At 41.2% G+C, this 23,782-nt stretch overlaps 1 protein-coding gene across 10 annotated transcripts; it reads left to right on the top strand.

Annotated features, from left to right (window-relative positions):
• The first annotated feature begins 174 nt into the window (after window positions 1-174).
• rnf34b (ring finger protein 34b) lies at window positions 175-23,559 on the top strand. 10 transcript variants are annotated; one of them, XM_044012599.1, is made up of 10 exons: window positions 175-346; window positions 7,257-7,316; window positions 8,544-8,659; window positions 12,998-13,216; window positions 15,854-16,354; window positions 18,161-18,223; window positions 18,330-18,531; window positions 18,634-18,657; window positions 18,834-18,875; window positions 22,237-23,559. In XM_044012599.1, the coding sequence occupies exons 2-10, from the start codon at window positions 7,259-7,261 to the stop codon at window positions 22,419-22,421; spliced, it is 1,410 nt and encodes a 469-aa protein (XP_043868534.1). In that variant the 5' UTR covers window positions 175-346; window positions 7,257-7,258; the 3' UTR covers window positions 22,422-23,559. The 10 variants fall into 10 exon arrangements, with proteins under 10 accessions (XP_043868534.1, XP_043868537.1, XP_043868535.1 ...); XM_044012595.1 differs by lacking the exon at window positions 175-346 and adding an exon at window positions 1,643-1,830 and having other exon boundaries at window positions 18,637-18,657; XM_044012594.1 differs by lacking the exon at window positions 175-346 and adding an exon at window positions 1,647-1,830.
• Window positions 23,560-23,782: the final 223 nt, after the last annotated feature.

The following is a 23,782-nucleotide window of genomic DNA, read 5'->3' as shown; positions in this document are numbered from 1 at the left end:
TTAACATGCTCAGTTATGTAAAAAGAAACTAAATTGAATAAGAATAAAATCCACAATTGTACTTGACCTCTTCAAGCGGTTAAAGGTCACATTAGAGATCAGCTGGAGGTCATAATAGTGCTTCCACACTTACCCCTCCTTTCCTGTTCTCAGCGAGGTGTTGCCTCTGCTCTTAAAGGTGTTATAAAGTCTTGTTTAAACACATCTCTGCACAAGTGCAGCGAAGTGCACGCATATCAGCAGAACAAAAACCTGCTGCTTCATGTACCGTGAGATGTTTCCAATATATCTCACATATGAGAGGACCGGGCAACTTTTGGAGCACATGGGTGAGGAGCTTTGGTTGGTAAGTGTTTGTGCATGGCGTGTTCAGTGACCCAGCCTGATAGATTTCAGCTATAGTTTGCATGGCTATTATTGTCAGACTGTGTAAAATGTACAGTGTTTATGTCCCTGAACGACACCTCAGTGGGTCAGTTTCAACAACATCAAAATAATCAACAGAGTTAAATGATTGTTATTTGCTCACAGCACCATTGTGTCACAATATTTCCACATATAGTGGGGAGTGTTGCATTCAAGACCACTTTTTGAAGGTGTCGGTCTTGTCTCGTACACAGACACATTTTTACTCTGTCTTTAAATCAAGCTTGTTTATTTTTCATGAATCCTTACTGTGAATGCATGGAAAACTCAAATGACATATGGACTTAGAATGTTTGGTCATACCGTCTCACCACCACTTTTGCAGCACAAATTAAGGTTTAGGTTCATGAAGAAGAAAAAGAAAAGGGACTGTGTGTTTGTCTTGGAGCGGAGAGGTAGCCTGTTCATTTGCACAACAATACGCACACACCCACAAACAGGAAACGCTAAACAGCCTTTCATTTAGAAATGGGACAGCAGTGAATGGAGCTGAAAGCATCTCCAGTTCTAAGAAAACATGCATAGGTTGCTGTGTCTGGCTATGAGCAGGATATTACTGTATAATTGCTCATTTTAGGTGGAAATACAGTTACTGAGCAAATATGTGAACCCTGTGTTTCCATTTGTGTGGAGCAGAAGGTATGGGCCTCGTGCTTTTGCAGAAAGAAGATTATAAATACAGTATTCAGCTCAACCCTTGCAAACTCCTGAGTGGACATTGTATGTTTGCACATACAATGTCTCCATGTGTCTCTGTGATGGACTGATGACCTATCCGGGGTGTACCCAATCTTTTGCCCTATGTCAGGACTATTCAATTACAAACTCAGTTGGGCCGCATTTTCAAACCGAGAAATCTAGCTGGGTCAGACAGTTCCTGCAGCCAGTAAGGAGCAGATACGGATGTATCTGCTGCTGATATCAGATGTACACGTACAGATAAGATGTATTTATGACATGGCATACTGATGTTGAAGCCTCGTCTGTACATACAGCAATATTCTCTTTTATGTGATATGTAAACCTGTCAAACTAGTGGAGTGAGCTACATCATAAAGATTTCTGATCATGGTGAAGGTCTGGAGGCCAAAATGTCATCACTGCAGTAAACATGTGTGCACATGAAGCAAGGGCGTGCAACACTTATGGTGGTTTACTCTTCAATATCTGCTCGTTTATTCTTCTTCTCTTTTTGTTATCACAAAGGTGGTTGCATGTTTTCCATTTCAAGCTGATGTAAGAACTATAACATTTAAAGTGAGAGTTTTTACGTGAACTCAACTTCCTGTGACACATTTTACTGTGTATGTCTTTAAAACAGGAGCGAATGAGAGAATTGTTGAACCTCAGTTGGATTAACAATGCCGGTACACATCCTTAAGTTGCTCCGCAAAGGAATACCTGGTGAGAAACATGTGTACAGATGCTGAACTGGAATGATTTCTTACCCAAGAATAGAAACATCAACAGATTTAGTCTCTGAGCAGAAAGTGGATTTTACCGTGGGAGACTCAATCCCTGTCGTTTCCAGCTGTGCGTCTCGCTGGAGTCGCAAATGAGACTGAGCAGAATGCACAACTTGACAAGCCCTAAGTCATGCGGGGAAAAAAAAACAAAAAAAAGAGAAAAGGGGGACAAAGATCAAAGTCAATATATGTAATCATAGAGTCTCAAGTTTATCAGTGGCAGTTTGATAAACTGGAGACTCAGAAGTCAACCCAGACTTCCTCAGAGTTTCCAGTTTATCACTGCAGGTGCAATCAAACCAGAGGGCATGCGTGATGTCCGTGAAGTCCTGGACGAGGTAAACAAGACTCCCTGCCACCTGCTGACTCAGCCCAACCACTGTTTAGTCCTGATTTCACGTCCTTGGCCACATTTCTGCCACCAGGGTCATAGTTACTGCATCAATCTCACATACTATTCCAGTCGTGATGATTACCTCAGGAAATCTGCCTCCTTTGTATGCCCTTGTATTCCTTGAGCGCTGAGTTCTCTCCATCTGGAGTGGAGAGTGACGTGAGCGTGCACAGTCAGCATGTGTGGTCCTCAAACAGGAGGTGCGCACGGATTCATAAACATAAGAGTCCGAGTTGACTTCAACACAATTGGGCAGATGACAGATTTCGGGCCGAATGGGTCCAGGAGCATCATCGTCACCCGCAATGTTGACACACACAGCTAAACAAGGAGGAGGCCTTGTGAAGGCCCACAGTCAAGACGTTCACTCTCAGTTGCGGGCCAAAGTGAAGAAGCCAAAAGCAGATGATCATGAACAGGCCAAGACTCAGAAGTTGTTCAAGTATTTGTACAGTGTCCTCCTCTACAAGGATGTTAGTGATGAAGAGGCTTTCCACAAGTGAGCATCCAGCACAGACCCCTGTGCTGTGGTGAAAATAAGCACCGGTGTGGACTAAAACACACTAAATGTGTAAATGTTCTTTCCGCCACTGCAAAAACTAAGGCAGGAAAAAGAAGCAGAAAGAAAATGTAAACTTTAAACTGAAGTTGTATTCTAATGATTTGATATTGAAGAGCAAAATGAGCAGCAGATTACATTAATTTCCTATATAAAGCACACAGGCTCCATCTAGTGGCCTTTACAGGCTGCAAAGACAAATGTTAAATCCACTCTCTCTCTCTTTCTGTGTGTGTGTATGTAAGCATGCGTGTGTTCCCTGAAGTGAGGTAAAGAAACCTTTTCTGTTTTCTAGTACACATATTTCACAATCCTGGAGGCAGTTGGCCCGTTGGACTCTCTCCCAGATTGTCAAAAGCCCGCTGTAAACTGCAAAGTTTGAACTTAAACAAATGAAAAACAGATTTACCAGCAAGGATGTGAAATCTTTTGCCCGTGACGTGAGCAGCATCCTGGTCATGGACAGTGTCGAGGCAAAGACGCATGAGCCAGAGAGTGAGCTGAGAGTTGTGTAACTGGGTGAATATGGGATGCAGCTGTGTGAGACAGATACTTAGTAGCGTGGGAAGAACGAGGCTGTTAAAGTGTGTGTGTGCTCAACTCATTGGATTGAAATAGCTTTTTACATTACAATACATGTCATTTAGCCAACGCTTTTATCCAAAGAGATTTACAAAAGTGCATTTAAACATTTGGGTACAAATAAGAGCTAGAAGTAAGTAAGAGCTTCAAGTAGATCAAACTATGAAGTGCTAGTCATAAGTGCGATGTACAAGGTTTTTTTTTTGCTTTTTTTTAGCTGATCACAGCTTTGCAGAGTTTAGAGTTCAGAAAGAAACATTACCAAAGCCTTTGTGGTTCCAGTTTCTTTAATCTACTTTTCAATGTTTTTAGTATACACATTGGTGCATGTGCAGCTCTTGACACTGTACGGATGTTTTCTAAGTTCTAAGTTGCTTTGTTGACATTTTAACGGTCGTATTTATTGGGAGCCATTGGACATATTTGCGTGTAATCACACTAAGACGAGCCAGAGAATGTGTTTCAAGTTTTGAAGCGGGGGCTTAGTATGCAAACAAAGAAGAAAGACTGTGTAAAGTGAAGGCCACTGTAGTTCACCGACATGTATGGGAACAGCGTTGGGTGAGCAGAGGAGTCTTCTATTTATTAGATTAGAGTCACTAATTCATACACACTGGACCTTTAAATAACATGTCATACAGAACACCTGCAGCATCTTATGTCTTGTGTGTATTGGTGTATTAGAGTAAGTTTGACCTGCAGCCACGACGGCATGTTAATGAGACATATAAAGAAGACATTATGTAAAAGCTTAATGCTTAATTGGGCTTAATGCATCTCTACTCTGATCACATACCCTGGTACATACAGTAGAACAGCATTTCTGATTTTCCTCCAAGTACCACAATGGGGAAGCTTGCATACCACAGCTTGAGAACCGTGGGTACATTCTTACTTTGTTGTAAGGAGGATAATTCAGTTCAGTTAAGTGTGTCACTTTTGGCCTGTAGGCCTCCAATCAAACTCGCTGTTTGATTGGATCCTGGAAAAGGCAGATCATTTAAAGTGACTCCAGCTCCTCCTGGTACAGACTTCTGTCTCCTGCCTATACGTTCTGTACTGCGTGAGCTGCATTCATGTACAGTAAAAGAACAACATGCTGTGTCTGACTGATGTTAGTCATGATAATGCAGATCTATCTGCTGCCCCCTGCGGGCTCGTGGCAGCTACTGGCGATGTGATAGAAGAGGAAACCCTCTTTTTTTTCCTTTTCTTTTTTTTCCAATCTGCTTACTGGAGATATTGTGTGTTCACATGTAAACATGCATGGTCAGGCAGTCTTATGTGTTGAACTACTGTATATAATATATAAGTGTTTTATTTTGGCATGGTAATGTCATGTTTGCGTCTCCGAATTAAATGAGATCATAATAATGCATTTAGCCCAATTTTGCTTTTACATAATGTGCTTATATGTCTCATTATTATTTTTACACAATGTTTATTGCATTGTTCACTTTAGATTCGCTCTTTCTTGTTCTTGCGTCACATTTTCTTGATTTTATTCCTCTTTTGCTTTAATTATTGGCGTAAATGTTGTGGCTTTGCCTGCGTTTCGCACTCTTCCGTCCTTATTCTGCTTAAATGTGTTATATAAATGAAATTATGGGGGAAGTAATATCCTAAAATCTGAAATGTTTAGCTGTTGCAGCAGCTGATCGCGTTACACACCACTGTTATTGTCGTTGCACATATGGGACCAAAGCTGTGCACGTAGCATGAAGCGTCTGTCTTGACTGTCACGGCTCGCACATGCGTCTTTACGCACGGCACAGAACGCCCACCCCGGTGCCATGTTCGAGCGGATTGGCTGCTAAAGATAACAGCAGCTCGGTGCGCGCTGTGGTTGGCTGCGGCTCTCTTGGCCATTACGTTATGCTCACTCCACACACACAAGCAGTCGGAGAGAGGGAAGACGTAATGGTTTGATTCCCTGTGCACTTGCCATGGTCGTCGTCCCGACATTACTCGGCAGATTCCTGGAACGGGAGGTGCAATGAAGGTATGCAAAACCTCATCTGCAATTCTGTTCTGTGTGATTCCATTCCATCCGTGAATAGGGTTTTATTGTTCCCCGTTTTTACGCGCGATGCTGCACCGAGGCGCAGAGGAAAACCTCCATCCAGATGCCAATTACATTTTTGCTTGTGTGCACTTAGTTGTGATTAGAACACCGGGCTTGCGTAACGGATGCCGACACGACTGGTTCATTCCGCGTGTGCGAGTCTGAACATTTCCAGGATGTGGTCGTTTTCTTGGCGATACAGCGCGTGCATGCCTGGAAACGCTTTCCCCTGCATCCGCACCGGTCATTGTGATACACAGTGTGTGGGTACAGTGTGTAGCGTTTTAATCATGAGCCTGGTTTGACCCTCAGTGTGAGAGTTCACTTGACTAAAGCTGCTGCTGCAGCGACGTCCATTCATGTCCAGGCTTTAATCCGCTGTAATGAGATAGAGACTGCGGTCATTGAGAGAGTGAGGCATGTTTAACAGAGAGTGAGAGAGGGAAAGGTTCGGATCTCCTCTCCGGTTCGAGCTGCATGTGTCAGGCTGTGGAGGTTCCCTCGGAGTCTCCTTCCTTCCTTCCTCTCAGCAGCAGCAGCAGCAGCAGCATCATGGATGTGCTGTGGTACAGCTGCAGTACAGGAGCACAGGGAGGAAAAGGTGATGATGATGATGGTGGTGAAGGTGATGTAGCAGCTCGAGCTCAGGACCAGATGATAATAGTGAAGGTGATGGCGATGATGTCATCGGTGAACTGGTAGCAGCGTGTCTGTGGCGACAGTCACAGAGCGAAAGGTTAACACAGCCATCAACGTGATTATGTCGCTGCAATATGAAGAGATGCTGCTGTTTGTATGCAGCTGTGACAGGAGTGAGTGACTGAATGTGTCCTTTATGAAATATCATCATACATATGCATGCATACATACATACACCCAACCTGAATTTGTAGTATATTTGAGTATTTGCAGAACAGAGGATTTCCCCTAATCCAGGTGTCTGCAACCTCTAGAATCAGAAGAGACATTTTTGACAACTCAAAAACCTATTTTACCCGCAAAATGATGATTTTTAAAGTTTTGTAACTAAAGTTTGTCGCATTTGTTGGCACGGGAACCCCTTCTTTGAGATTAAACACAGAACTATGTGGCCAAAATTGATTAAAAAAAAAGGTGACCCACTTTGACATAAATAAAACATTGTTAGGACTTTATGTAGCACTAATACATGTATCCACATGTGCACTTCTTCATGTACGCGTGACTTCATGGCTTTCCATATTTCACACACAGTTCTGTTGATTTTTTGGGGACGTTTTTAAATATCGCGTCTGACGTAGACATAGGACGAACACATTAAAACACTTGCCTTGTTCTCTAAATACGAGGTGTGCACTTGCCTTTCATTTATCTTATCATTTATGGAGTTTTTTTATGTTACATTACTTGTAATTTGAGCTTAAAAAAGCTGAACAAATCGATTTACTTGTCTTGGATTATATGCGGGGGGGTTGGAAGCTAAATTAAATCCTGGCCATGTCAAATAATTTTATATCCAACAAGAGAAGAGAAGGCACTCGTCTCGGCGACTGAAAGTATCCACCAAGGCCACTCCGTTTCCAACAGTGCCAGCGTGGATTAAAGTCCAGATTTGGACCAAAACATAAATAACAAAAACCTATGGTTTTTTTTCTTTTTCACAGCAACACATTTTTGCAGAGCTAATAGCAAAAATGTCAACAATCCATCTCACAATTGGTTAAAATTTGTAACCTACGTACATCCCCACAACATGTAATCAAAATCCATTCTCAATTTTTTCAGTCATGCTGGATGCAGTAAGACAGGCAAACCGACAAAAGACAGCACATTTGACATTTGTGGGTGAGTTATTTTACCAGATCCCGCCTTTGAAATAATATAATATATGATTCATGTCAGTATTTGACATTTTGTTTTAGGGGAAAACACATTATTTATGTGGCGTCCATACATATATATGGTATTTAAGGTTTGTAAATGACTATATAGATGTGATAAAATGTTCCGTCAGGTGCACTGCATGAAAGTTAGGACAAAATATTAGTAAACAAAATGAGAAATAAATCAAAGTATGAAGCACATAATCACCATGGTAAATAAAGAAAAAAAAAAGAATAGAGGTCATGGGTTTTGTTCAGTTTGTTTTTCTGATTTTTTTTTGGATTGGTTAAAAGCAGCTTTTCCGACTGTTTTCGCTGAATCATGTTAACTCTATGTCATCAATAACAATTTAATCTGGCAAACACTAATCTCTGCTGAAAATTACAAAGATGTCACAGTGATGTGGCACAGAGGCTCACGCCGTGTTCCACATGAGACTCCGTTTTACTTTAGGGGCCGACTCCCCAAAGTGGATGAAGAGATCTAATGCTATGGAGGAGAGTCCAGGGGGCAGAGTGGATTTATGGAGGCGCTTGTTATGTAGTTATGCATTAATATTCCAGGACAATCTCCACAGCAGTCAATATGTGTTTGCACTGCCGAACCAAAAATATCCTCCAGGCTAAATCCTGCCTAAGTTATCCTCTGCCCGTGGAGAAAACTGTTAAAAAAAAAAACCTGTTCTTCTGCAGACACAAATCCAAATGTGGCCAACAGCAGAGTGTAACACGCGTCTCCAGTGGAAGTGAACATGAATCACTGCGCGTGATTGAACTTTAATGTGTAATTTCGATGAAAAATGACATTCATCATTTTTAGACAAATGACAAAACGCTTATAAATGATGTAGTTCCTCTCTCTCTCGCTCTCTCTCTCACACACACACACACTATATTACTCTTCAGTCAGTCTGCACACTCGCAGTTCACTTTTCACTTTGAGTGACACTTCCAGAGGGAAAAACAGGATTCACCAGACAGAGAGAGGAAATGAAAAGTGTGCGAGAGACAGACGATGATGAAAATGTTGTGAAGGATGACAGTTGTTTACACCGCGAGCGTCATAATTATCTTAGTTTGGTGTGCGTTTGTGTCTGTGTGTTGATTTGCTGTATCATGCCTGCATTGTGATGATGATGATAATTTCAACCATCATCTGAGATTACTAAGACTAAGTGCATATTAACAGGCTCATACCTGATGGACTCTTATCCAAGCGATCGATATCTGAGTTTTTCCAAGATCACGTGGACACAGGAATCAATCGTCAACTCCGATTCTCGAATCAGACTTGTGTCAAACCAGGTAAGTATCTGTTAAGTGGCTCTGTGACATTAATTTGACAGTGATATTGGAGTCCACCCTGCTTTTTGGCCAGGACGCACGTGCCGAGCGTTGTCAACATTGACCTGCAGCAGCTGCACGGTAAAGTGTGCAGAGGACATCACATTCAATGTGTACATTTAGTCAAAATGTAACTTAATTAGCAGCAGATATTGTCCTTTTTTACACAAATTAGGCTTAAAATGACCTTTTCCTTAAGTGCAGTTTTACTTCCCACGACCTGCAAACTTTACCATCAAAGTTTGGTTTTAGCTGATTTACAAGTATTTGATTTTTATGGTTTGTCCATCAATGCTGTAAAGTAGCTCTATTTCCTTTTGTTTTATTAAGTTCCCACTCAGAGTCAGAAGCATGAGTGTATCAGGGCACGTGGTGGTTTTATAGACGTCAACTTCACCAGAGTTAATTGTCACTGACATTAATGACGTTAGTCGTCTCCCTGGTTCTGTTCAAAGTGTTCTGTGACACTAAACAAATCAAATCTCCTCACCTGATGCTGCTCGAAGGAAGGTGAATAGTGTTATCTTTGCATTTCAGACTCACATAGTTCTACTTAAACACTCCAACCCTCGTATGACCCATTTAGGCCTTATCTTAAGTTCTGGGCCCATATGGTTACACGTGTCTGTGTCGATGCAGTTCTTGAGATTTCATCCCCCGAAGTCAAATTAATGTTCATGCAGAGGAGGCCTGAACGTGTCTGATTTTCCTCTCCTATTTCTATTTAAACCTGTTTTTTTTTTTTGCATGTAAACTGGGTCTGGAGTGTTTGCTAATCCAATTCCAGCAGCAGCGTGAGAAATGTGTCAATCATTTAGCTAAGACCTGCAATTACAGTGTCCAGACGGAGGTGATTGGGATAACAAAAATGTTATTACACTGATTTCAGAGCTTCCAGAGGGAAAAACTTAAATGATGCACTAAAAAAAACAAAAATCAAAACAGTGTACTACATGTGATGTTTGCTCTTGTCCCTTGTTTGTGCGGGACTCCCTGCCTGCTGAGCTTACAGTGTGCTAATTGAAGTGACAGAGGGATCTCGTGCCGCTGGCTCTAAGCCAGATCACGGTGTTCTCTGGAGGAAACGCTGCTGCACAGTGCCGTAAATATTCATTTTCAGAGGCTTCACTGCATTACAAAGACAGTGGAATGTAACCTGAGAGACTTTTTAGCAGCCGAACATCCGGTCAAGTCAAAGCACCGGGGCAAATAATTCCAAGTTGTCGTTGTTTTATTGCACGTATGAAGCCGGGGGAAGTAAATTTCATGACAAAGCGAGCTGCTGGTGGTAGGTTTAGCTGAGGACAAGACGCAGGGAGCTAAAAATAGCATTCTGATTAACATAATATTAATTAAGAGCTGCTTTGATCATTTTCTTGAAACATTTTTGTCATTTATCAAACAGGAAATGCTAAACATTAATTGCGTATGTCCTCTGTTTGAGGATCCAGTTTTGTATTTGCCTAAATTCTGTAAAATTACTTTTTATAAATATATATTTGGTTGAACAAAGGATGAGTAGCTTAATCAGAATTCTACGTTGGTGAATAGGGAAACATATAATACATATGAGATATATTATAACTTTTAAGTCAAAGTTCATGTTAGAGATTTAAAACAGATAAAACAAGATAAGATGATGCCTTACCACATGAGGTACCATTGAAATACTGACTTCTGTAAATGGACATAGAACATACAGCAGAGCAATCAAATATAGAACAATGAATGTAATAGGTAGAAAATATTCTGGTAGTACCATGTCATTACTAACAAATCCCCCTTGGTAACATCAATGATAAAAGTGTGATAATAAAAAGAAAATTTTGCAGCAATACCATGTTATTTCCAAATTAATATCCAGGTTACAGCTTGGTAATGTGACTTATCATAGGCTACCATAAGTGTAATACCTTCACATGGGCATTTTGTGAATGAAAATGTGTAGAGTTGAAATTAGGTCCCACTTGGTAATTACTATATAATAATATAACTTGGTATCGCCCTAGTATTTCCTCCCAGATACAAAATGATATTACTACCATGTTGTTACTGCAGTGTAATGTAAAGTCAGTGTAACTTTGCAAACCTGCCCTGAGCTCAGACCTTCCGCCTTGACGCCACATGTAGTGCCTGCTTCATAAGATTACATAATGATTCCCTAAGCAGACGGTTGACGCGAGACCACACAGTGTTTGTGACAAGTGGGAGCAGAATGCTGCCTTAAGAGGAGATGTGGCGGGACCCTGTGAACTCGCAGGACTTTCTGCACAGAGCTGGGAACCACAGAGGCCTGACATTATGCTCATGTCAGCTATTGATTCTGCAGGCCGGGGAACAACAGAAGACATATTCTCTCCTTGCTGACCTGCCCCTCCCTCTACTCTCATCAGTATGCTCAAAGGAGCAGTGACTCCCATCGCGGCATCTTTGCTCTCTGTCTCTGGCTTGTCTTGTGGTCAGCAAACACAGATCTGCCTGTTCTTTCTGTGTGGACCCATTTATTAAATTTAAAAAACAACACGCACTGTACTCTGTACTACATAAGTTTACATGCGCAGTTTAATGGAGCTAAGGCCGTAGTCGGACTAAGACAGGCAATCGGACAACTTGCAGAGTCCAAGTATACATGCGGAGGAGAAAATCGATGTAGTGTACGTCTGACTCCACCTCAATAGGTGGCGATGTATCGCTCTATAAGCGAGCACGTACTGAATCAGTTTCCTGTTGACCTTTTACGATGTGAATCATGATACAAATTAGACGGATCATGGCTCTTGTGGTTGCCGTATTGTCCGAAGAAAGACGCCGCCACCGAGTAAAGTTTTGTGTGTGTGCAGAAAGTCCAACTCCAGTCCGACTAAGCGTATACATGCAGGAGTAATCGGACTATGAATCGCATTATCCAGGTACGTTAGTCCGACTTAGACTGGTTCAATTGTAGTTGGACCATCGTCACGTTTACATGACTTTAAGAAAACCAAATTATTGTCTTAGTCTGACTGAAATCGGACTTTTAACATGCATGTATACGCACTGACTGACGCAGCTTTCGACTGACATTTCCCATGATTCCACGCGCCTTCATGGCGTTATCAAACTAGTTCCTCTGTTATTGTTTTGATTGAGAGACCCCTAGCAGTAGAAGTTACATACTGTGCTTTTAGCTGAGCTGTTTGCACATTTCCTCTGGACAAGGAAAACTTCTTGTGTGTCTCTCGCATCTAATACTTATATATGCGGCTGTTTTTCAGATTGCCAAAATAAAGTAGTGACTGAGACATTTAACTCACAGATAGATCTCTTTGTTGAACATCATTAATAGGAGCTTTTACAGTGCAGTTCTCTAATTATCTCTGACCTCAAAGATTCTCAGCGAGCACTCTCAATAATGTGTCTTCTCCCCCCTCCTCTTCCTCTCAGTTTTCACTCTTTGCTCCAAACCAAGGGAGACCGTCTCCTTAATAACAGAGTGTAGGGTTGCATCGTATATTTCATATCAGGGTGCATTAGGGCTCTGCAATAATTTAATGTGTTGCAATATCATTTTCCTCAATAGCAATTGAATGCTGTATCTCAGAATTGTGAATAGTTTTGCTGTTTAATAAGTGTGTTCATTTCTGTCCATAAAAAACATTAGCTGGTTTCCTGAACTCCTCAAATATTAACTAATAAACTGATAAGAAAATAAAGAAAACTACATCATCCAGTGATCATAATAACAAACAATATTTTATTGTGTGGTGACAAACAACATTTTGATGACTGAAAATGCAAACTAAGTTCACCCAGGACGTATCAATTTGTGCATCCTTGCATAAGTGTCGTGTATAATGGTAGCTTTATGGTGACATGCAGTAAAGGACTATCTTATTTTAAAACTATAACGGTAAATATGAAACGGAAGCTTGAATCTTAAAAAGTTATATAGCAAATCAAGTCGCAGGGGCAATATAAGTCAGAAAAGTTTGCCATTAGACGTTTTGCTTAAATCGTTCAGCCCTATTACTTGCTTATGTTTACAGTTTCATTCACTAAAACTCCACAAGAGTTTCCTGACACTTGTTAAGTTTTTAAATTATTATACCTCTTGCCCTGGATTTAGCCTTTCCAGTGACATAAAAGCTGCCCTACTTTTTGTGGAAGGTTGTTTGGGGATGTAACTTAATAGGCCTAAAAAAAACAGATCCTAAGCTCCCCTCCCCTGTGTTTTAGTTATTTACAGAAAATTCTTGTTTCTCAGAGTCTCTGTTAGATGATGCCACCAAAAGTTTGTTTGTGTGTCTTTGCTCTCCACAGGCAGGAGCATCGTCCATGTGGGCGTCATGCTGTGGGCTGCTGAACGAGGTGATGGGCACGGGCACGGTGCGGACACAGCAGCCTGGGTTTGGAGCAGGGGCTCGGCCCTTCCGCTTCGCCCCCAGCGCCGGCTACTCAACCTACCCGCCCACCGGCTCAGGGAGCGCTGGACAGCTGTGCAAGGCCTGCGGACTGGCCTTCTCCGTCTTTAGACGCAAGGTAAACAATCAGGAGTGAAATGGAATCCATGCTCTCACAGACGAGCTGATTGAATGAGGCAAGCTAGAGTAGTGTTTGGGGACAATACTTGGTCTGTTTTTTTAGCAATAACAACACATATCGTGATGCAGGGGTGATGATATGATGTACTGATATATATGAATACTACAAGCAATTTGTTTCCCCCTAAAGAGTCTAATTGAACAAAAACTACAGTCTTTCTTTGAAAGACATTCTGCCAAATGACAAGAAATCTATACTGATTTATGTAGCAGTGCTTTTTTAAAGTTCCAAGATAAAACTAAGTGAATAAAAAGGACAAAACTCTTGCTTACACATTTTTGCATAAATGGAGTTTGAAATAACGACAAACTGCATTGTGTTGCGTTTTTTGCTGAAGTAAAATATCTTGAGTTATAAAGATATAATTTGACTGAATAACTCAAAAGTCCGCACTATTGATGTTTCAAAAAAAAAAGGGGGAAAAGCATTGGCGTTATCCTTTAGGAGGATACGCCATACATATTTATTCTGGTATTTCCTGGTGTCTCTGCACAGCTGCCCGTGTCAGGGATTAATGGCAGCGTGCACCGCGTCCGTCTGCCACAGGGTTTTCATCAGGGCTCGCTTGATTCACATCGCTCTATCGTCATCCACACGCCGGTTGCCTGTCTGACTGCGAGTTGATTTCTTTGATACACGTGTGTGTGTGTGAGAGAGAGATATTAACGGTGAATGATTGAAGAACAGTATGTGCCGTGGTGGACCTGACCATATTTGCGCACTACTGATAAGTAAAAGGTTGACAGCATTTCAAGTGTCAGTCTACTCAGGTGGTCTGGAAAATGTCAAGCAGGAGATAAAGACAGCTTGTCTCTTTTTCCTTTTTACCTAGAAAATAACAGAGTGTGCAGGACATGAGCTGCAGGATATTTTCTCTCTCTTCTTACATTATCTAAGGTTTCAAAACCTCTCTCTTTGTTTATTGTCAGTCATCATCTAACCGCTTTATCCTCCACCAGAGGGTCGCGGGGGGTGCTGTGCCAATCTCAGCTACATCAGGCGATAGGCGGGGTACACCCTGGACAGTTCGCCAGTCCATCGCAGGGCCACACACAGATAGAGACGAACAAACATTCCCTCTCACACTCACTCCTATGGTCAATTTAGAGCATCCAATTTACCTAATCCCCACATTGCATGTTTTTGGACTGTGGGAGGAAGCCGGAGAACCCGGAGAGAACCCACGCACACACGGGGAGAACATGCAAACTCCATGCAGAAAGGCCCTTGTTCCAACTGGGGCTCGAACCCGGGTCTAACCACTACACTACAGTGTGGCTTGTTTAAAGTGCAAATCTCAAAAATATTAAGCTTATGTATAAATTAGGGTTGCTATTTCGTTTGAACATTTGTAATTTCACCTTCTTAAAAGATCCAGTGTTTAACATTTAGGAGGGATAATTGGAATGTAGCTTGGTACGCAAACATGGTGACACAAAAAAGGAGTGTTTACATATTTTCTGGTATGCAAAGGTCAACATAGTTCCCTGATGTGCTTCAGTAGCGTTAGCAGATAACTACTCACTTCTGTCGTCACTGGAAGAGTCATGAGACAAAAGACAAAAGAATCAAACCGAACAATGCCAATGTGAAGATCAAAAAAGATGTAAAAAATCCTGAAAACATGTGTTAATCGGCAACATTTAGCAATGGACATTTCTAAAAATGTTAATATTTAACAGAGGAGTCTGGTGTATTTAGTGACAGCACTGCCAAAAGCCATGTAAAATAAATGCATATTCTCTGGGTTCTTTTGTTTGTGGACAAAACAAGTCATTAGTGGACATGTCAGTATGTCAGTATGAGTTTTGGTAAACAATAGCGCAAGTTTGGTTTTTTTTACACATTTGTGACACATTTATGACATTTTATAGACCAAACAACTAATCAATGAATCAACAAAATAATATAATATAAAATAAAATAAAAAATCAGCGCTTGCGACACAAATATAAATCCATACAGTTGGAGTTGGGATATACAGACATTTACTTCTTATATTAATTCTAACATTTATGATCCATTTTCTGCCAATCAAAACCAGCTAATTAAGCACAAATAATCACAATTATATAATACAAGGAAAATATATGCACACAAAACATCAACTGTTTGCTGAAATATAATTGTCTTTTAGTAAAAAAGTTATTTGTGATGTGACATCAAAAAAGTGTCACATTGTCATGCAGCAAGTTTATAAAGTAGAATTCTGGATTACTGCTGGGAAGTAAAAAAACAAAAAAAAAACAATGGTGGGTTGATTTAGTTATTCTGGTGCAAATGAAACAATGTTACCAGAAGCTGCAGTGAGCTCAGTTCCATCATTTGACCCATTTCCCACTTCTCAAAATAGTAAAGTCCCTCTCAGTGTATGATTCATTTATTCATCAAAAGTGATGGAGGATGAATACTTTAATATGCCAACAGAAGTCGAACATCAGGGCCCGCTTAGTAATAATTATATAGACATCATTTTAAAAGGCTTGATGTAGATAAACTTACTTGAATGAGGAGTTAGATTTCTTTACTCAGACCAAATCACATCTCTTTCCCCCCCCCTCATCTCCCCCACAGCACATCTGCTGTGACTGTAAGAAGAGTTTTTGCACCCTGTGCTCGGTGCTGCAGGAGGACCTGCACTGCTGCACAACCTGCCATCTACTGCGGGGCACAGCTTTCCAGCGGCCTCGGCTCATGCAGCTGCGAGTGAAAGACCTGCGCCAGTACCTGCTGCTGCGCAACATCCCCACCGACACGTGCAGGGAGAAAGAGGACCTGGTGGACCTGGTGCTCTGTCATCAGGGGGCAAGGGCGCCTCAGAGAGCAGTGCTGGTAGAGGACGAGGAGGAAGAGGAGGAGGAGGACGAAGAAGAAGAAGAAGAAGAAGAGGAGGAGGAGGAAGACACTCATGAGGAGGAGGAGGAAGACGGGGAAGATGACACAGACAGTCTGCACTCACTCCCCCCATCACATGCCGCCTCGCCCCGCTCAGCCACCTCTGAACAGTCAGTCCTCTCCGCCTCTCAGGGAGACGTTCTCAGCCCAGGAAGTGACAGCTCAGGAACCACCAGCCAGGTCTGACAGTGTTCAGTGTGCAGCCACTCATTCACTCATTCTCTCATTCACTCACATCTGCCCTCATTCTTTCCAAGATCATTCATTTCAAAGGTGCAATCAAACGTCTCTGTGCGACAGTTCTTAAGTCCCTGGTAAACAACAGCTCTCTGTCATCCACATCTTCAGATGTTGTTGTTGTTTCATTTTAGTTTATTTGCCCTCATTGTTTTTTGTTTGACTCTCAGTGCTTTGTTGTGAACAAAGTACAACTGTTTTCCCTCAACTGACAATGACACAGCTCAGCTCGACGAACTCTGAAGTGACAACTGGAAACAGCTGCGTTAGCTGTGTTTGCTCACACTACTGTCTTTAAGTTAAAGAACTGATGCAGTGAGGACATTTTATTTGTTCCCTACAGATTCAAAGACCTGTTTGTAGTCTTACATTTACATGCAGATTAACAGTCTGATTGTAGTCGAACTAAGACAATCATTTGGTTTTCATAATGTCATGTAAACACGTCAGTCCAACTAAAATCGAGCTAGTCTTAGTCAGACTAATTTACCGGGATCACATAATCAGGTCTGATTACTCCTGCGTGTATACGCTTAGTCGGACTGGAGTCGGTTTTCTGCGCATGCACCGAAATGTCCTCCCCGGCATCAGTGACAACTACATACCTTGGTTAGAGTTAGGTTTCGGTTTAAGGTGGGGATAAGTTTTAAAATCTGAAGTCGGAGGTCAACGTTAGGCAATGCATTATGTAAATGAGTGTCCTCACAAAGGACAGAAACGTGTTTGTGAGCACATAACAGAGTTCTCAGTGCAGCCAGTGAAGCAGATTAAGCTCTTTGCCTTTTTTAGGTCTGTAACATAAGCTGAGTCTGTTATGCAACAACCACACAGGTTGAGAAATCCCCCACAGCATCACAGCTGCAGCTAAACAACAAAACACGCTGTACATCTCTCACATCTCTCATCCCCCCGTAGATAATCTCTCAATTTGTTTTTGTTTTTCTTGTTTGTTTTTAGAATTTCTCCTAGTTTGTGCAGGTTTGACATTCTTGTTGTTGAAAAAGATTCTCCAAATCCACAGTTTAGACTTTTGAGCCACTCTTCTGTTCAGTTGTTATTTTGTCTTGAGGTAAATAAATTAGTCTATCTTTTAATATAGGCATCATCTCAAGTGTACCAACATTGTGATGTTATATATGCAGCGAGACATAATATTATAATGGATAACTTGAAATTGTATTATACAAAAAATGATTTGTGTACCAGTTTTTGTTTTTACATTATAAAGGTAGTGGGAGTTCAGTGGGTTTGGAGTCTAACCTATAACTAATGTATTTATATAGCACCTTAAAAAACAAAGTGCTTTGTCAGACGAAGCAAAAGTAGGATAATCGGGGGGGGAAATGAAATTCAGAACACCAAATCTCAAGAGAGTCAAGATAACATCATGTAAAGGCGAGTAATTAATAGTAAAAAGAATAATATTAGATCTGTGCTCAAACACACTTAGGAAGAATAGGTAGAAATGCAGCATTATAAAGAAAATTAAAAGTATCAAAAGCAATGAAACATCAGAGGCCATTGTTTATATCAAGATATGAGACTATGGATATTTCCTGAAACATGCTTTTAGCCTCATGAAAACGATTATGTCAGAAACACCTGAAGGGAATTTCTTTATATTTGGCAAGAACAACATGCTTCAACTGGAGTGATTTGGAAAACGTGATAAAGTGGTGTAAGCAGTGTTTTATTAAGCTGACTGAAAGTTAAAACAAACTCAACTGACTTCCGTCTCCACTCACACAGGAGCATGAGGACACTCCAGCAGCGTCCCTCTTGAACCTGGAGCCCACTGAAAATATCATTGAGGTATGACACTTTTATATTCAATCATAGAAATGAAAGAATAGACTTTGAAGTAAAAGCCTTGCTGGTCGTGTAGTGACCACAGCCGTGGTTCTCATTTGAACGACAGGTCAGTCCTGGGACACAGAGGAGAATCAGAGCTTCGTTGTCTGATCTGGACAATGAAGAGGCGATAGAAAACCTCTCCGTGCGCCAGCTGAAAGAGATTCTCGCCAGGAACTTTGTCAATTACTCGGGCTGCTGTGAGAAGTGGGAGCTGCTAGAGCGAGTGCATCGACTCTACAGAGAAAACGAGCAGAACAGGAAATCCAGTACGAAACTTTCATTTGATTTTGTTTGCCTCTAAATGTATTGAAAAGTGTTGTGACCTGCTCTTGTCTATAATCAAAATATGTTTTTCTCTTCTTTTTTAGTAGAAAATGTGAGCATCACTGCAGGTAATTTGGCTTTTTCTTATTATCACATTTGTTGTTGATACGTAACTACACCTTCCAATGCTTCTCCTTATGCAAATAGATACCACTCATTAAGGAATACATTGGCATTGAATGCAGTTTTAATGACTGTTAACACTGTGTTTTATATTAATTACTGCTCATTTGTATCTATAAAGTGGTGGCATATCCCCCACCTCTCTGCAACAGTGGAGATGGAGGTAAGACATTCTCATAAAAAAAAACGTCCACCTTCATGGAAGATTCCTGTACATTGCACCTCTCATTTCATAGTAATAAACAGTCAAAGCATGCTGAAGCCATTTTTACACATTTGACCTTTTAAATGATTATCGTATCATGGTCAGTTGAGTCATTATCTTGTGTCTGTCTCTCTCTCAGCCCCCCCCCCGTGTGTAAACTGTGCATCATCTCATTATATTCTGAAGAGCAGCCTCTCATTGTCATTAATGCACTCTCTTAGAGCTCTTACCTCTTGATGAGTCATCGTATTACTCCAGTGGCAGCGTGTCTCCACCAGGTGTAATTACATTTTCAGACCTGCTCCAGCTTCTCTTATGATACGAAGGTCGGGGGATCATATTATCCCACTCGACAGTCAGATGCGTGGGGACAGCAGGCAGGCCGCAGCTCAGTTGGGCTCATCTAGATGTGAGCAGCGGGAGACAGATTCAGGCCAGTGAGCTGATCAGTCAGCTGTCAGACATTTAATTCCTATTAACTAACACAATGACTAACTTGTGGCTCATTTGTGTGGTCAGATTCCAGCGCTTTAATTGTTTAAAATGACTGTTAAGTCACGCCGCTGTCACCAGCCTGACAAGGACACTTGCCCTTACTGGAAACGTGGCTGCCAGCAAAGTGATTTTAGCCACTTAACAAAAGGCTTGTCTAATGAATTCTATGCCTGCTTAAGTCTACAATATCTGAAGAGTATATTTGCCACTTTACACAGTTGTGAGACAACCTCTTCTGACACCTAATCCCATCCATCTTCTACCGCTTTATCCTCCACATGAGGGTCACGGGGGAAGCTGTGACATAGGGTGATAGGCGGGGTACACCCTGGACAGTTCACCAGTCCATCACAGGGCCACAAAGAGACAAACAACCACCAACTCTCATACCTACGGTCAATTTAGAGAGTACAATTTACCTGATCCCCATATCGCATGTTTTTGGACTGTGGGAGAAAGCCAGACATCCCAGAGAAAACCCATGCACACACAGAGAGAACATGCAAACTCCACGCAGAAAGGCCCCTGTTCTTCTTGCTGCAAAGGCAAGAGTGCCAACCACTACACCAACCGTGTGGCTGCACCAAAATCAATAGAGACAATTATTTTTAGCTTTATTGAGAACACAAAAGCTACTGGTCTTCTGTTCCGGACGTTTGTGTCCAGTATATCTAAATGCCCAATCATCGAATCACTCGATTTCACAGGGTAGCACATTTGAAATGCACTGTTGGTGGTCATAATCTTATGTGCGCAGTGACGTAAAATCACCGAGAAAAGGTGGCAAACACATACTTAACTATCTTTGAGACAGAGTAGATTTCATTAGATGAGCCTTTTGTTAAGTGTCTAAAATATGTTTGGGTTTGTTTTTGTTTTCCTAACAACAGACATGTTTTCAGTGAGGTTGAACGTCTATGTCTCAGACAGGCACTGACTATGACTGACAGAACTATTGTGTTTAGGCTCTGTGTTACAGCCCCACCTATGTTTAATAAAGTTTCAAACAATTGAACTATAGAAGACAATAAAATAGAAATATATTTACTGTCATTGCATATTTACATTGCACAACAAAATTGGATGCAGTACTGCCAGTGCAACATCAGCTTTTATAAAAAAAAATTAAAATAAAGACGGTGTAAAATATAGTGTAAAATACAGAGTGTTCAGTTCATCATCCATATTGCATCTGTTCTTTAATTCACAATTTCAAACTCTCAACACATAATGTTTCCCTGATTGTAAGATCCTGTTTCAGTCTATATTTGAACTATAAGTGCTTACAAAGTCCATTTACCCACATGTTCATCTCAACAACATCAACATCTCACATTTCTGATGTACTTATAGGTTACGGTCACAAGTAACATACAAGTACACTCCATCATATAAGAGCATCAGGTCTACTATATTCATGTAGAGCAAGTTACAGCAATACTAATAATACATTTATTCGTAAAGCACTTTTCTTTTAACAAATGTTACAAAGTGTTTAATTGACCAATCAAGGTAAATCAAATATCACAAGGCTACTATGAATACTTGTCTGCTAAGGCAGAAACAAAACAAAAATAAAAACACAACCGACAAGAACCAACAATAAACAAGTATGTTAAGCTCAAGCCAACAAGAGAGAGATGAACCAACTGCAAAATACAAAACAAAAAACAAAAAAACAACACTAGCACAACATAATTGTGCTTAAAATAAACTACTTTTGTCTGCAATGATTCTGGACCTACACCCTTAATTTAAGCACACAGGGAAAAACAAAACATTGTCAGTGCAAAACCCTCTGGCATTATTATTCCTTCATTGAACAGCATAAATTACATTTCAATTTAACATTTTCCATAATCCAGTGCTCTTATTGAAGAGACAAAACAATATTCTTCATAACTGAAGCTACGACATGTATAGGAGCCCAAAATAAACCTTGTGTGCTAAATAAATAAACTTAAAATGCAAGCCACGTGTCTGCGAGACTAAACGCAGGGCAGACAAACAGGGACACACGCCGGTGCGAGCGACCTACCTGCGAGACTAAGCGAAGGGCAAAAAACCCCACACCGGTCTGTACCTCGAGGGCAGCGGTATTTCATAGTTAAAGTTAGACAAAAATGGTCAAAACAATATCCGGAAGTTATAATAACAATCGCCAAGCTTATGTGAGGCTTTATGGAGTAATTTCGATCATTTTAACCAACTACTAACCTGTGAAATAGAGTTCAGCAGCCGTGTTCGTCATTCAGATTGCACCTGGGCTCCAGGCGAAAGTGTACCCCGCAACAACAATGGGCACAACTGTTCCCGTACCAACAGTTCCACTTGCGTGCTGCTTACTTTTACACTTTCTTTCAATCTTACATATGAAAAATAAAATAATAATGTTAAAGTCACCTGTGTTATTATGTCGAATATTATGACGTACAATTAAATTAAAATACATTTTTAAAAAGACTGTTGAGCTAATTAAATTAAATAAACACAAAAGTGGATGCAGAAATGTTGTGGCATATCTTGCATGGTTCTTTTAACCAGCATGTTGTGCATTTATGAACATTATAAACTGTTCAGTCTGTTTGTCCAAGTCTTAATCGACTTGAACCACCTGCCTGAGGCCACAGTTCAAAACTCAGTTCAAGAACTATTTCATGCTGTTGGTAAAACATTCAAACCAATGTGTCCATTCAGTTTCTCATCTTCAAATTCCAGTCATAGCATGTGTTTGTCATGAACAGATGGAGTCTCACATCTTGCCCATTTAAACCTCAGAGAGAATTGTTGCTAATGGGACGTGACTTTATGTCTCCGTCCACAGATGGTGTCAAAGCTCATCTGGCTATGGACGAAAACCTGTGTCGCATCTGCATGGACGCCATCATCGACTGTGTGCTGCTGGAATGCGGTCACATGGTGACCTGCACCAAGTGCGGGAAGAGAATGAGCGAGTGCCCCATCTGCAGGCAGTACGTCGTGCGTGCCGTGCATGTCTTCAAGTCCTAAAAACTATGAGTATGTGCGTGTCTCGAGCGGCCCTCAGGCGTGCACGTGGCCCCAGCTCTGAAATGATCACCATGGATGAACTGCTGTGCATGACGTCTCATATGGCCTAATGTTGCAGCAGGCGCAAACAACTTCTTTGCCATCTTTGAAGCCAGACTGTTGCCTCTGGGCTGACACAGTCTGTTTCCTCCTCCTCCTCCTCCTCCTCCTCTCTCCTTACTAACTCATCCAGTCCCACTTCTTCTCCCTGGTGGACGTCATCAGCAGCAGCAGCGGGACACTCACTCTCGTTCTCTCACTCCCTCGAGTCTGATAAACACACAGCAGAATCGTCTCTGCCGTCACTTTCTACTCTGTTTTTAGATTCTACTCACAGGGGAGCAGGGGAGGTGGTCCTGTGTTTACTCGGAAGTGGGTCGAGTCGTTGTGTGTGGCACAGAGAAGCAATGCAATGGAGAAAGTTGTAAGATCCCAGGCTCACAGTCGATACAGTTTACACAGTCGTGCCACATGACGCCGTGTTATCGCCCTTAGTGTTCGTTAGGATGTGCAATATTAGAAAACACTCTTTTTTCTTTTTTTAAAGGAATCTCTTCTTGTTAATTTGAACACCACATGCACTGAGTCACCTGACCTCACGTACAGGAGGGTGTCAAGGTGCCAAACATCATGTCTCTGATTGATGTTTGGCTTAGGGTTACACAGTAGCTACTGTATATGCATCTCATAACCAGCAAGCATTTGTTTTCTGTTTTCTCTACAATGAACTTAAAGGAGAGAAAAGTGGGTTCCTCCTGTGTGAATGTGTTTCACCAAACTCCTCTAAAATTGAAGGATAGGGATATGATTTATGCTGATGACAAGAACGGTAAAATCACTGCTCGTCATTCCTGTAACATCTTTTTCATTCTTTGGAATAGCAGTGTGACACAAAAAAAAACCCAAATCTTCCTCTCTAGCCTTGATGTTTTAGCTGACACCATGAAGAGGATAACTAAATAAACAATTGAAGGTCCAGTGTGTAAGATTGAGTTTATATAACAAACAGAGGACTCGTCTGCTCGCACCTCCCTTTTCCCACGCTCGTCAGGGAACTACGGTGGCCTTCGTACACCAGAAAGGATGCCGTTCTTCTTTATTTGTGTCGTAAGCTCACACTTCATGAAAACATGAAACACACACACACACTGTGCTTGGTTTGTCCTTTTAATGCAGCTGCAGAAACATGGCGGCCTCTGTAAAGCAAGAAAGTACATGTTACAGTACATTTATTTGAAAGAGTGATTATACACTTTTACAAACACACTGGACCTTTAATTAAGAGGACGTTTGAGTTAACTCTTAATTCCTCTTTCATTTGA

Source organism: Solea senegalensis, linkage group LG21 (genome assembly GCF_019176455.1).
Source record: "Solea senegalensis isolate Sse05_10M linkage group LG21, IFAPA_SoseM_1, whole genome shotgun sequence".
In the NCBI taxonomy this organism is placed as follows: domain Eukaryota; kingdom Metazoa; phylum Chordata; class Actinopteri; order Pleuronectiformes; family Soleidae; genus Solea; species Solea senegalensis.
The sequence above is the reverse complement of the archived record's forward strand: the minus strand, read 5'-3'. Positions and strand labels throughout refer to the sequence as shown.